Source organism: Crotalus tigris, unplaced genomic scaffold, assembly GCF_016545835.1.
Source record: "Crotalus tigris isolate CLP2741 ecotype Arizona unplaced genomic scaffold, ASM1654583v1 scf7180000024298.760630, whole genome shotgun sequence".
In the NCBI taxonomy this organism is placed as follows: Eukaryota; Metazoa; Chordata; class Lepidosauria; order Squamata; family Viperidae; genus Crotalus; species Crotalus tigris.
Genome location: NW_024100471.1, coordinates 287920 through 301208, shown reverse-complemented (window position 1 = coordinate 301208; position 13289 = coordinate 287920). Strand labels below are relative to the sequence as shown.

The 13289-nt window shown below is 50.4% G+C and overlaps 1 protein-coding gene across 1 annotated transcript; it reads left to right on the top strand.

Annotated features, from left to right (window-relative positions):
• Positions 1 to 1094: 1094 nt before the first annotated feature.
• Positions 1095 to 11959, top strand: OCEL1 (occludin/ELL domain containing 1). The gene is made up of 6 exons (XM_039324349.1): positions 1095 to 1524; positions 2988 to 4210; positions 5286 to 5470; positions 7078 to 7249; positions 9832 to 9882; positions 11365 to 11959. The coding sequence occupies exons 2-6, from the start codon at positions 3107 to 3109 to the stop codon at positions 11482 to 11484; spliced, it is 1632 nt and encodes a 543-aa protein (XP_039180283.1). The 5' UTR covers positions 1095 to 1524; positions 2988 to 3106; the 3' UTR covers positions 11485 to 11959.
• The last annotated feature ends 1330 nt before the right edge of the window (positions 11960 to 13289 follow it).

Here is a 13289-nt window from a genome sequence, read left to right as displayed (position 1 = left end):
ATTGGTTCTCGCACTTAACGACCGTCACAGCATCCCCATGATCAAAATCTGGGCACTCGGCAATTGGCCTGTACTGGTGGCATCCTAAAGCCATTTACGACTTCCGAATGGGAGGAGCCACATTCTCTTAATGACCCTATAATTGGCTTAATAACCACAGTGGTTTGTTTAACAGCCATGTCAAAAAAAAAAAGGTCGTAAAATCAAAATTGCCTTGCTTAGTTACAGACATTCTAGTCCCAATGACGTTCGTAAGTGGAGGACTGCCAGGAATGCTTATGAACCGACCCTATGAATAATTTCTTGTGTATTGATTTCCTGTGGCATCCTTATCTTAAAAGGCAATCCAGACCATTTACAGGAAGAGAGAGACCCACACAGGAGTTACGGTTTAAGGCGTCCCCCGGCGAAGCCTCCAAAACATTCGCGAGCCCACCTTAAAGCAAACTGCAGGCTCTGCGGGCAATAAGCGAGACAGCCTTTTATGATTTAGTTATAAAGAGCTGGAGAGGAAGCACTAAAATAGACTTGCCATTTTATTTTGCACATCGATTTATGATTTGGGAGCCGGTTTCGGTTTTTAATTTTTTATGCAAGCCCTTTGAAGGCTCCAGAACGGGATATCATTTCTAAATAAACACTTTAAAGGTCTGCGTGTTGTGGGTTTTTTTCTTACTCGGAGCTCAGAATTTTATTACTTTTAATTGTAGACATCAAGAAGATTTTTAAGAAGAGACTGGACAATCTCCTGCCTGAGATGGTATAGGTCAGGGGTAGGCAACCTCGGCTCTTTTATGACTCATGGACTTCAACTCCCAGAATTCCCGAGTCAGCTACTGACTCGGGAATTCTGGGAGTTGAAGTCCATGAGTTATAAAAGAGCCGAGGTTGCCTACCCCTGGTATAGGTTCTCCTGATTGGGCAGGGGGCTGGACTAGAAGACCTCCAAGGTCCCTTCCAGCTCTATTCTATTCTATTCTATTCTATTCTATTCTATTCTATTCTATTCTATTCTATTCTATTCTAAAAGTTTTACTTACAATGGCAATTTACCCCAAACACATTAAGAATCATTTTTAAAGTAGTATTAATGTTTTGCTGGTTTGTTTTTAAATCCATGGGTCCCTTGCAAAGTGGCTCTTGCAATCGAGACCCCCTGGGCACTGCCCCATGGGCCTCTGGGCCCCGCAGTGAAATGGGGAAATTCGGGGTCCTTCGGGGGCTCCTGCCCAGCTCGCCCTGCCCCGCTCTGGGCCTGGTGCTCTCCTCTCGGGCAGCCTTCTGGCTGGGCTGCAGTTAATCATTAACCTCCCAGGAGCCCGATAAGATGCTCACTTGGAGCCCAGCTCTCTCCCTGCACCACAGCCAGCAGGGCCCCAGCAGACCGGAGCCGTCCCTGGCTGGGCGGAAGGGAGGAGGACGCAGCAGGCTTCCTGACTGGCCCTTTGAAGTGGGCCTGGCCCGGCCCGGATCCCCCTCCCCACCCTCTTCCCCTCCAGAGAGGGAACCGCAGGCAAGTGGAAGGTAGGGGGGCCGTCCAGGGGGAGGGAAGGGTCCAGCCATGGGGTCCTCCAGCTGTGTGTCGGTGGGGGGGAATGAAAGATGAACACCTGGAGGTGGACTGAGAAGGAGCAGCCAGAGGTGGTCTTGCTGGGAGGGGGTCTCTCTCCTCCTCCCCCTCCTCTTTGTTTTCTTGTTCTTCCTCCTTTGCTCTATCTTCCTCTTCGTCTTGTTCCTCCCCTCTTCTCTGTCTTCCTCCTCCTCCTCAGAGACCTTCCACTGGGCAGTGGGGCCTGGCAGAGGGATCAAAGGTCAGATGGCCTCAGAGCAGATGGGCAAAGCCAGAGGTGGGATCTTTCCCATGGGGGGGACCCGGTGGAGGCACAGACCAACTACTGGAGCACACGCTGGGCAGGTTGGGGGTTCAGGAGAGGCGGATGCCCCCCCATGCCTCCCGTTTGTCAAAGCCCCCACTCTCGGGAGCCCTCGGTATCCTTTATCAGCCCCCCCCCCAGCAAACAAAGGGACTCAGGGCAGCCGGGACAATCAGCGCCCTTGTCCGGAGACCGGCCGAGTCGGCCTTTGCTTGAGGTCGGCCGGGAGGTGCCGGGTGCGGAGCTGGGCAAGGGCCGGGGGCTGCCTGCCGTCTCAGCAATTGGCACCATGGGCACAGCCAGCTGCCTTTCTCTCTCTGGGCCTTTGGATGGGGCCACGCCAGCTCTGCTCCCGCCTTGCCTCCCCTCTTGGCCCGGAGGAGGGGAGAGGGTGGGTGGGGGTCCCCCCTGGGGGAGTCAGATCCTCCCCTTTCCAACCGACGGGCGGCCCCGAGGCCCCGATCCTAACCCCAACAGCCCCGTCATTGAGCACCATCCCATTATTTGGTTCTAAGTCCGCCTAGGAAGAGCCCCGTTAAAGGTTGAGGCAGGAAGTTTGGGAGAAGCAGAGAAGAAAGTTTTTAGGTTTTTAGCCAAGACGACTAATCTTTCTTTCTTTCTTTCTTTCTTTCTTTCTTTCTTTCTTCCTTCCTTCCTTCCTTCCTTCCTTCCTTCCTTCCTTCTTCCTTTGTTTCGTCTTTCTTCCTTTTTCTTCTTTCTTTCTTTCTTTCTTTCTTTCTTTCTTTCTTTCTTTCTTTCTTTCTTTGTTCCTTCCTTCTTTCTTTGTTCCTTTCGTCTTTCTCTTCCTTCCTTCCTTTTTTCTTTTTTCTTTCTTTCTTCCTTCCTTCCTTCCTTCCTTCCTTCCTTCCTTTCTTTCTTTCTTTCTTTCTTTGTTCCTTCCTTCCTTCTTTGTTCCTTCCTTCTTTCTTCTTTCCCTTCCTTCCTTCCTTCCTTCCTTCCTCCCTCCCTCCTTCCTTCCTTCCTTCCTTCTTTCTTTTTTCTTTCTTTCTCTTTCTTTCTTTCTTTCTTTCTTTTTTCTTAATTTGATTGGGCTCATGGAAGGATCTCCCTACTAGGATAAGCCTTTCTCTTTTTTTTTCTTTTCCAAATCAGCATTTCAGCCCTGAGGACGAGACTTAGCCAAGCTGCGAGGGACGAGGGGGGGGGCAGAGAGAGAGAGACCCCCTCCTCACAGGAGACTTCGTGGTGGTGCCTGGAGGGGGGGGGCATCAATGGCCATTGAGAAGCCTCTTTCAGCCGGGGCAGAGAGGCAGCCTCTGGTGGACCTGGGGGCAGACCCACGCCTTCCCTCCAGCCCTCTCCATCCAGGGGCACTGAGGACCCCCAGTTCTGGACGCAGCTCTTGGTCCGGCTCTCCAGCTGCTTCCCCACCTGGTGCCTACCAATGGTCAGCCCGGCCAGCCTTCCCCGATGGACCTCAGGACCCGGGAGGGCCCTCTCTGAAGCCCATCCGACGCTTCTTTCCTCCGTCCTGGAAGAACGCTTTCAGGACGTGGTGGAGGTGGCCCCCGCAAGAGCCCTCTCCCTTGGCCCACCCCCCGGGATTCCCAACCCCCCCACCAGGTTTGGAGGGTCCTCAGAGAGCCACCCTGGATGGGGGGGATGGTTCCACCAGTAGTGAGAGGAAGGATGAGGGTAAGGAACCCCTCTCAGATGCCACCACCTCTTCCACATCCGGAAAGAGCACGACCGTCGGTAGCCACGGTGGGGCCTCCCCAGCTCCACCAGCATATAAGGAGAAGCTGGAGGCCTATGGAGACCACAAATACGCCCACCTGAAGTCCTGGCCTGGCCTCCTGCGGCTGCTGGGGGGGCTGGAGCTCCTTTTGGGTGGGACGGTCTTCGCCTGCACGGCGGCCTACATCCAGAAGGACTACCAGTGGTCCCAGTTTTATGGCAACGGCTTCCCCGGAATGGACTACGGTTCCTATGTCCCAATGACCCCGTTTGTGCTGGTGGTGGTCAGCCTGGTGTGGCTGCTGACGGTCATCCTGCTGGCCCTGGGGGTGACCACGCACTACAGGGTCATCCTCCTCCGCTCCCACTGGTGGCCCCTGGCCGAGTTTGCCCTCAACCTGTCCATGTTCCTGCTCTACCTGGCGGCCGCCATTGCCTACATCAATGACCTCAACCGGGGTGGGCTCTGCTACTCCGCCTTTGCCTACGGCCCCCTCCTCATGGCTCTGTGCCGGGTGGAAGGGGGGCAGGTGGCTGCCACGACCTTCCTCTTCCTCACCCCCGTGCTGTACCTGACGGGCTCCCTCGTCTCCCTCAAGATGTGGCGGCGCGAAGCAGCCCGGAGGATGCTGCTCCCGGTAAGACCCCTCTGGAAAAGGGGTGGGGGGGTCAGTGAAGGGGGGGTGTTGCTGGATGGGGCATAGATGGGGGGGGAAATCTCCACCTTCCGGGAGATCCACAGGGGCTCCTGGTTGCCATCCTGGGTGTCAGTGTCTCCAGGGAGGGAAATTGGTGGAAGAGACCTGGGTGGGTGGCAGCCCTCAAACACACACACACACACACACACACACCCTTGTGGGAGAGACTGTGCAATGTGGATGGAGAGATGCATACTGCCAGGTCAGAGGGAGACCCCTGCAGATCCCTCATATCCTGGACATCAGCTGTTTCAACTCCTCCCCTCAGGATGGCGCTGTACAGGGCATTGCACACCAAAACAACCAGACACAAAGACGGCTTTTACCACTGGTCGTCACTCTGCTAAATGGCTGGTTCTCTCAGTGCTGCTTAAGGTCTATTAATTAATCCATGTAGTGTGGCTGTTGCATCATTCTTATTTATCCTCCTTGCTATCTTCTACTTCCCCTTTTATTGATTTTCTTTTTCTCCTCCTCCTGCTCCTTCTTCCTTCTCTTTCCTTCTCCTTCCTTCTTTCCTTCTTCTCCTCCTTCTCCTCCTCCTTCCTTCTCTTTCTCTTTCTTCTCCTTCTTCTCCTTCTCCTCCTTCTCTTTCTCCTTCTCTTCTTCCTCCTCCTCCTCCTCCTCCTCCTCCTCCTCCTCCTCCTCCTCCTCCTCCTCCTCCTCCTCCTCCTCCTCCTCCTCCTCCTCCTCCTCCTTCTTCTCACTGAAAGCTTCTGTCCTGGAGATAAATTTCTTGTCTGTCTAACCACACTAGGCCAAATAAAGTATCTGATTCAATTCAAACAATTCCCAGTGTATCCAGGGCAATCAGGGAGCCCCCCCCCCAGGTTGCCTGTTGCCCGGAACTGGGGACTTCCCCCCCTTTCCCTGTGAACAAACGGGCACCCTCGGTTGCGAATCTGCCCTTGGGTGCAAAGGATTGGGGCTAAGAAGGCTGCAGGGGTCATGTCCTCCTGGTGAGGGGGGCATATTGGGACCTGCCTCCCTCCTTCTCTTTGTCCCCCCCCCCCAGCCGAAGCTGGTTCTCCCGCAAGGCGGTTCCCCTGAGCACCGGAGGATCCCTCTGGGCACGGGGCGTCCAGCCGGCCGGGTCTCCAGGCGCGTCATGTTCTCGGAGGAAGGAGGACCCGAGGTGTTGAACGGGGCCATCCCGGTGGGCCATAACCCCGACCCGCTTATCGTCCCTGATTATATTGTGTAAGTACCAGGGAGAGAGAGAGGGAGGGAGAGTTTGGGGTTCGCCCTAACTTTTGTTCATTTCAGCCGCTGTTTTCACGGTTATAAGCCAAAGAGGAAAAATATTTTAAACTCTGGAGCGGTGTAAGCTAATTAAGGGGGAAAGCAAGACAAGAATTTAGGCAAAACATTTAGGCAAGAAAAAACAAATGCACAGGTATAGTATTGGGGGTACCTTGCTCAATAGTAGCAACTGTGAGAGGGACCTCAAGAGTCCTGGTGGACAATCCCCTAAATATGAGCCAGCCATGTGCTGCAGCTGCCAAAAAGACCAACACAGTGCTAGGCTGCATTCACAGAGAGATAGAATCAAGATCACGTGAAGGGTTGATACCACTTTACAAGGCCTTGGTAAGGCCACACTTGGAATCCTGCATCCAGTTTTGGTCACTACGATGTAAAAAAGATGTTGAGACTCTACAAAGAGTGTAGAGAAGAGCAAGAAAGAGGATCAGGGGACTGGAGGCTAAAGCATATAAGGAACGGTTGCTGGAATTGGGTATGTCTAGTCTAATGAAGGACGAGGGGGGACAGGATAGCAGCATTCCAATATCTCAGGGGCTGCCCCAAAGAAGAGGGAGTCAAGCTATTCTCCAAAGCGCCTGAAGGCAGGACAAGAAGCAACGGATGGAAACTAATCAAGGAGAGAAGCAACCTGGAACTAAGGAGAAACTTCCTGACAGTGAGAACAATTAACCAGTGGAACCACCTGCCTCCAGAAGCAGTAAATACTCCAACACTGGAAGTTTTTAAGAAGAGACTGGACAGCCATTTGTCTGAAACGGTATAGGGTTTCCTGCCTGAGCAGGGGGTTGGACTGGATGACCTCCAAGGTCCCTTCCAACTTTTTATTATTATTATTATTATTATTATTATTATTATTATTATGGATCATCGCACAGTCAGCCAGATGTTCAGACTGGATTTGACATTTTGTCTACCTATCAAATCATTATTATTATTATTATTATTATTATTAACTGATTTGATGCAAGTATCAAAAACACTCTGGCCCAAGACGGGGACATCCAGCCTTGGCAACGTTCCCCATGCTGGCTGGGGGATTCTGGAAGTCCAGAAGTCTCAAAGTTGCCAAGGGTGGAGACCCCTGTAAATCACACTCAGAAGCCCCTGGCTGGTGGTGATTCAGGATGCTACGTCCACCGGAAGGTATCAAAAGATTTTTTTAAACCCTCCCTGCCAGCTGGGGTCTGTCAGGGAAGCCCCCAGGGCTTTATGTCCTCTGGAATTGAGCAGGTGGGATGTTTCAAGGTGCCCTGGAAGGGAGGAGGCTGCACGGGCAGGGCGCCCACCTCTGGAATCCATGCCAGCCAGGCTGCACTCTCTGCCCAATTCCAGCCTTTCCTACAGCTCACTACCTCTGCCTGCAATCAGCCCCCCTCCAGGGAACTGCAGAGTCAAGCTCTCCGGGGGGGGGTCTCAGATGCCCCCTCCCAGCCCTGGAACTCTCTGAGATTCAGATGGGATTAACTGCACAAATGGAATCAGTCTCCCCAAAAGCAGAGTCTGCTTTCACGTTGACCCTTTCCTTTCTCTCCTCCGCACAGGAGGTACCCGGCCATTGGGAGTCCGGCCGAGCGCGAGAAGTACAAGGCCATCTTCAAAGACCAATACCTGGAGTACCAGTCGCTCTTCCGTGAAATTCAGGCCACGAGGCAGAGATTTAAAGAGCTGGAAGCCCTGATGTCCAGGTTGCCAGCCCAGCTGCAGAACAGAGAGGTCAGCCTTTGCACGTATCCCCAAGGCAGCTAGGACTCTCCTCTAAATAATTATAGGACAGTGGTTCTCAACCTTTTTAATGCCGCGACCCCCAACCAGTCGTAAGTCGAGGACTACTCAACCGGTCGTAAGTCGAGGACTACTCAACTGGTGCAGCACCGTTTGCAGAATGGGACTTTTGGCAGGCTCAGCAGGGCAGAGACAGCCTGGACAATTCCTATTAGCTTTTGAAAGCCAATAGAATTAGTCTCTATTCAAGAGAGTCTCTTCTATTGGCTTTCAAAAGCCAATAGAATAAAAGGGAGTAGCACAGCTAAGCAAAAGGGGGAAAAAATGACGGACTGCGTTGTTTGGCGACCCCCGTGAAATGGTCGTTTGACCCCAAATGGGGTCCCGACCCACAGGTTGAGAACCACTGTTATAGGACATTAGGACCAATTTCCTGGTGCTTTAGGATAGGGCAAATAAAGGCCTTCCTAAAATGCAAGTCTGTATATGCTGAGCTGCTCGAAATATGGGCCAGTTTTGGTCACCACGATGTAAAAAAAAATATGTTGAGATTCTAGAAATAGTGCAGAGAAGAGCAGCAAAGATGACTAGGGGACTGGAGGCCAAAACATACAAGGAACAATTGCTGGAATTGGTATGTTTAGTTTCATGAAGAGAAGGACGAGAGGGGACATGATAACAGCCTTCCAGTATCTCAGGGGCTGCCCCAAAGAAGAGGGAGTCAAGCTATTTTCCAAAGCACCTGAAGGCAGGACAAGAAGCATCAGATGGAAACTAATCAAGGAGAGAAGCAACCTAGAACTAAGGAGAAACTTCCTGACAGTGAGGACAATTAACCACTGGAACAGCCTGCCCCCAGAAGTTATGAGTGCTGCAACACTGGAGGTTTTTAAGAGGAGACTGGACAGCCATTTGTCCAGAACAGTGTAGGGTCTCCTGCTTGAGCAAATGGTTGAAAACTTCCAAGGTCCCTCCCCATTCAGGGAAGCAGGGGTCCCCAAGCTGGCTGAGGAATTCTGGGAGTTTTAAAGTTGCCAAGATTGCCAAGAAGAGTGACATAGGAGCCTTAGTCCAGTGGAGTAAAGAACACCAAACTTTATTCAAGTTATAAAAAAGGGAGAGTAAATCATAAATGCTAAAGTAGATCCCATGTTTTCCAAAGAGCTTTTCCAAATACGGACCAGGAGCAGCTTCTAACGGGCAGAATTTAGCACCCTCCATGCCTACGGCAGCCATTCACGCTTGAAAAGCAGCCAATCTCCTTGCCTGGTCTGAATAGGTCAGTGAATTCTCCAGGCCAAAGGGATCCAAAACTTTTTATTATTCAAAAAGTTTTATTAGAAATTACAAAATAAAATGAACCCATTTACCCTCCCCCCAACCCCCACCCCCCGACTTCCCGGAGCCAACTACAGGGTATTTCAAACGTATTAAACATAATCTAATTAAATTAACAAATATATTAATCATAGGCTAAACAAGTTTAACAATTTATACAATCATTAAAATCATACTTAAACCTTAACTCCCTTTGAACCTTAATAACATATCATAAACAAATCCATTTATAATCAATTATTATATAATAAAAGAAAAAATTAATTTAAATATTATTAAGAATACTTATTTAATCATAAAATAAGTGGAACTTTTCAGTTCCATATTTAATCTTAATATAATCTATCTATCTTCTCCATACTACAATATATCTTTCTTGAGTATGATTCTTTAAATAAGCAGAAATTTTAGCCATTTCTGCTAAAGGTGTCCAAAACTTGAATCACAGCAACTGGACCAAACTTTGCAAAACGGAGACCTTTCGTTGCTCATCCAAGGCACTTCATCCTTCGGGGCAAAATCAATTCGGCAGAGAGTCAGAGAGGAATGTACCAATTCTTGCTCAGCTAACTTCAGGGGTTTTCCCCCCAAATGGTTTTTGCGGGTCAAAAAATGGGTCAATAGGCTTTGAACTTGAGGCACTCTCCCAGACGGGGTGTGTGGGGGTCAGGAGCCCAAATAAAATTACCCCCCCCAAAAGGATTAAATTCAGAAAACAACAGCTGAGAGGAAGATGGATTCCTGGCCATGCCCTGAGGAAGGGGGGGGTTCCTCTGTGGGGCGGGGCCTGAGCACCTACAAGGAGTTGTGTACTTGTGATTTGTGATGGCATTCAACACATTCACTCCCCCCTCCTGGCAGGAAATTCAGCTCTTTTCTTCACGGGGGGGCCCTGTTTGGTTGCTGGATAGTTGCAAAGCTGCCTTCCCCCCCAAAGTCTTCCCAGCCCCCTTTGCTCCCCACTGAGCCTGCGAGGCTCTGGGTGCTTCTGAGCAGCGGCTGTGGGCCAGGCTCGGAGGGCAGCGCTGGACCCACAGACATCCTCATTCCCCCCAGTTCTTCCCCTGGGTGGTTCTGCTAAGGGGCTGCCCCACTCGGGCTTTGCGTCACCCCTGACCCAAAGGGCCTGGGGGAGCTCTCCTGGGTGGGCCCTTGGCTCCCTTCCTGAACCTGCTATGGTGGGGAAGGGTCTCTGGGCTTCTCTAAAGGAGCCAAACCTCTCTTCTCCTCTGCAGGAGCAAAGCCGCCTCTCGGCTGTTTGGCGGACGTACAGAGGCAAGAAGAAGGTAAGGGGGGGGCTGTTTTCCCAGTTACTCAATGGCCGGGGCTTCATGGGGCGGGGGTCTCCCATGGAGGATGGGGGAGCTGCCTGCCCTACTGAGGGGGCCTCATCTCCTCCTGCAGGGGCAAAGGGCAGCCCTTCTTGGCCCCTGGCAGGTTTGGGCAATGCCCAATGCGGTTGCTCCTGAACTATTTGGGTCTGGGGGCTGCAGACCCTGAATGTGTGAAGACACAAGGCTGTTTTTTGCATCTGGGACAAGGGTACCTCTCAACTTGCAATGGTTTGGAATAGAACAGAACAGAACAGAACAGAACAGAATAGAAGAGAATAGAATACAGATTAGTATATAGAATAGAATAGAATAAAATAGAATAAAATAGAATAGAATAGAATAGAATTACGGAATAGAATAGAATAGAATAGAATAGTTATAGAACAAAATAGAAAAGAATAGAATGCAGAATAGAATAGAATAATGACAGAACAGAATAGAACAGAACAGAATAATGATAGAATAGAATAGAAAGCAGAATAGAATAGAACAGAACAGAACAGAATAGAATGTAGAATAGAATAGAGAATAAAGAATAGAGAATAGAATAGAGAATAGAATGTAGAATAGAACAGAACAGAATGCAGAATAGAACGCAGAATAGAATAGAAAAGAATACAATAGAATAGAATAGAATAGAATAGAATAGAATAAAACAGAATAATGATAGAATAGAATAGAAAGCAGAATAGTAGAACAGAATAGAATAGAGAATAGAGAATAGAGAATAGAATAGAGAATAGAATGTAGAATAGAATAGAATAGAACAGAATGCAGAGTAGAATAGAATAGAATAAAACAGAATAATGATAGAATAGAATAGAATAGAATAGAATAGAATAGAATAGAATAGAATAGAATAGAATAGAAGCTGGAGGGGACTTTGGAGGTCTTCTAGTCCAGCCCCCTGCTGAAGCAGGAGAACCTATACCATCTCAGACAAGTGACTGTCCAGTCTCTTCTTTAGTGACCAAAGTTACAACAGCACTGAAAAAATGACTTGTGACCGATTTTCACACTTATGACCGTTGCTGCATCCCCAGGGTCACATGATTTACATTCAGACCTTTGACAGCTGACTCGTATTTATGACGGCCGCATTGTCCCCAGGTCATGTGACCCCATTTTGCGAACTTCCACCAAGGAAAGTCAATGGAGGGGAAGCAAAATTCACTTTTAACAGCCGTGTTAGTAACTGAACAACTGCAGTGACCCACTTAACAACTGAGGCAGGAAAGGTCGTAAAATGGGGGCAAAACTCACTGCATGGCTGTCTCATTCAGCAACCTAATTTTTGGGTGATAAGACGAGGACTACCTGTAATGGAAAAAAGTTAAAATTAGGGAGGCCGAATGCTTTTGGCACCAGTAGCAGCATCGGCCTCAAGACCAACCCTCCTTCCTCTGCCCCCGCTTGCCCCCCTGCCCCTCCCAGGACCCCTCCTTCCTGGAGAAGCAGGAGCGCTGTGACTACCTTAGGAAGAAGCTCTCCCATCTCAAGACTCAGATCCAGACCTTCGACTCCGATCGGAGCGAGCCCTCCACAATTCTTTGACCAGGGGGCCGAAGCCCAGCCCTGGCCATGGAGAATGGGATTCGGACGCCAGACGGCAGACCCAGCTGCCCTTCAGGAAAGCCCCTCAGGCTGGCAAAGAGGAAGAGGACGAAGACCGGCCGTCAGGGCGAAGGGGGACCGCGGGACTGACCGTTGGGAGTGCTGAAGGACCAGCTTCCACCCTCCTGGAGGACTCTCTATGGGAATCTCTCTATGGGGGGGGGGTGATGCCATCCTGACGGCGTGGGATCAATCCCTCCCGGGCAGCTGGGGGTGCCCCGTCCGTCCTGAGGCTCCTTCCCCAGGTCGGCCTCAGGGCAGTTCATGCCCCCCCTTCGCCCACCCCAATCCGGTTAGATCCCACAGGCTGGGCCTCCTTCAGGTCCCGTCGGCCAAGCAGTGCCATTTGGCGGGGCCGCGGGGGAGGGCTTTCTCTGTGATGGCGCCCACGTCTTGGAACCAGCTTCCCCCTGGAGATTAGGACCGCTCCCATCCTGTTGGTTTTCCGCAAGCTGCTTAAGACCTGGCTTTTCCCGGCAGGCCTGGGGTTTATAAAATTCGACCCCTGGATGAATGTTATTGTATTGTTTGTTTTGTTATGTTGTGTTTTTATTGTAAGCCGCCGGGAATCCTGCGGGAGTGGGGTGGTCTATAAATTTTAATAAATAACTAAATAAATAAAGGGGGGGAGGGCAGATGGGGGCCCTTCCACAGGATGCACAGAACCGGCAATCTTTCCACTTTGGGCAGCTCCTCGGAGCTCTTTTGGGGAAATACAGAGTGGAGAGAAGAGATTCGGGTGACTTTCTGCACAATTCAGTCTTTGCCTGAAGAAAAACCGCCCCTGGAAAGCCCCCCCCCAGCTCTGGTGGGGAAACCCAGAAGAAAGGATTGGCTGGCGTGGCAGGGCTAGAGAGGGAAGGAGGGACTCTAGGCAGTGGGGCGGTTTTTGGGGGGGCTCTGGGCTTCTGCATGCACCTCTCGGGTCCCCAAAATTAGAGACCTCTTTTTAAAATCAAATCCGCAAATCAGTTGAAACTAAGTTGCACTCTATGTAAGAGAACGCTACCTATCTACAGAAATCAAAGGTAAAACCCTTGCAGAATCTATATGGGTCAACATAAAAGTGGGGAAAAGTGACATTGCCATAGGCAGGGGTAGTTGAAGTCCACGAGTCATAAAAGGGCCAAGGTTGCCTACCCCTGCCATAGGGGTATACTACAGGCCACCCAACCAGTCAGAAAAAATAGATGGACTCTTTGCCAACCAGTTAACAAACAGTATGTAGGAAGCACACCACAGTAGTAAGGGGAGAATTCAACTAAGCATATAAGGAATGGTTGCTGGAATTGGGGATGTCTAGTTTAATGATGAGGGGGGACATGATAGCAGCGTTCCAATATCTCAAGGGCTTCCCCCAAAAAGAGGGAGTCAAGCTATTCTCCAAAGCACCTGAAGGCAGGACAAGAAGCAACAGATGGAAACTAATCAAGGAGAGAAGCAACTTGGAACTAAGGAGAAACTTCCTGACAGTCGGAACAATTAACCAGTGGAACCACCTGCCTCCAGAAGCGGTGAACGCTCCAACACTGGAAGTTTTTAAGAGGAGACTGGACAGCCATTTGTCTGAAATGGTATAGGGCAGTGGTGGCGACCCTATGGCACCGGTGCCAGAGGCGGCACTCAGAGCCCTCTCTGTGGGCACGGGCGCCGTCGCCCCAGTCCTGGGCCTTCAGCTGGGTTTTATAAAACCTTTTCGCTTTAGGCCTCCGCTGCCGTGTGCAAAAAAAAAAAAAAAGGTTCAA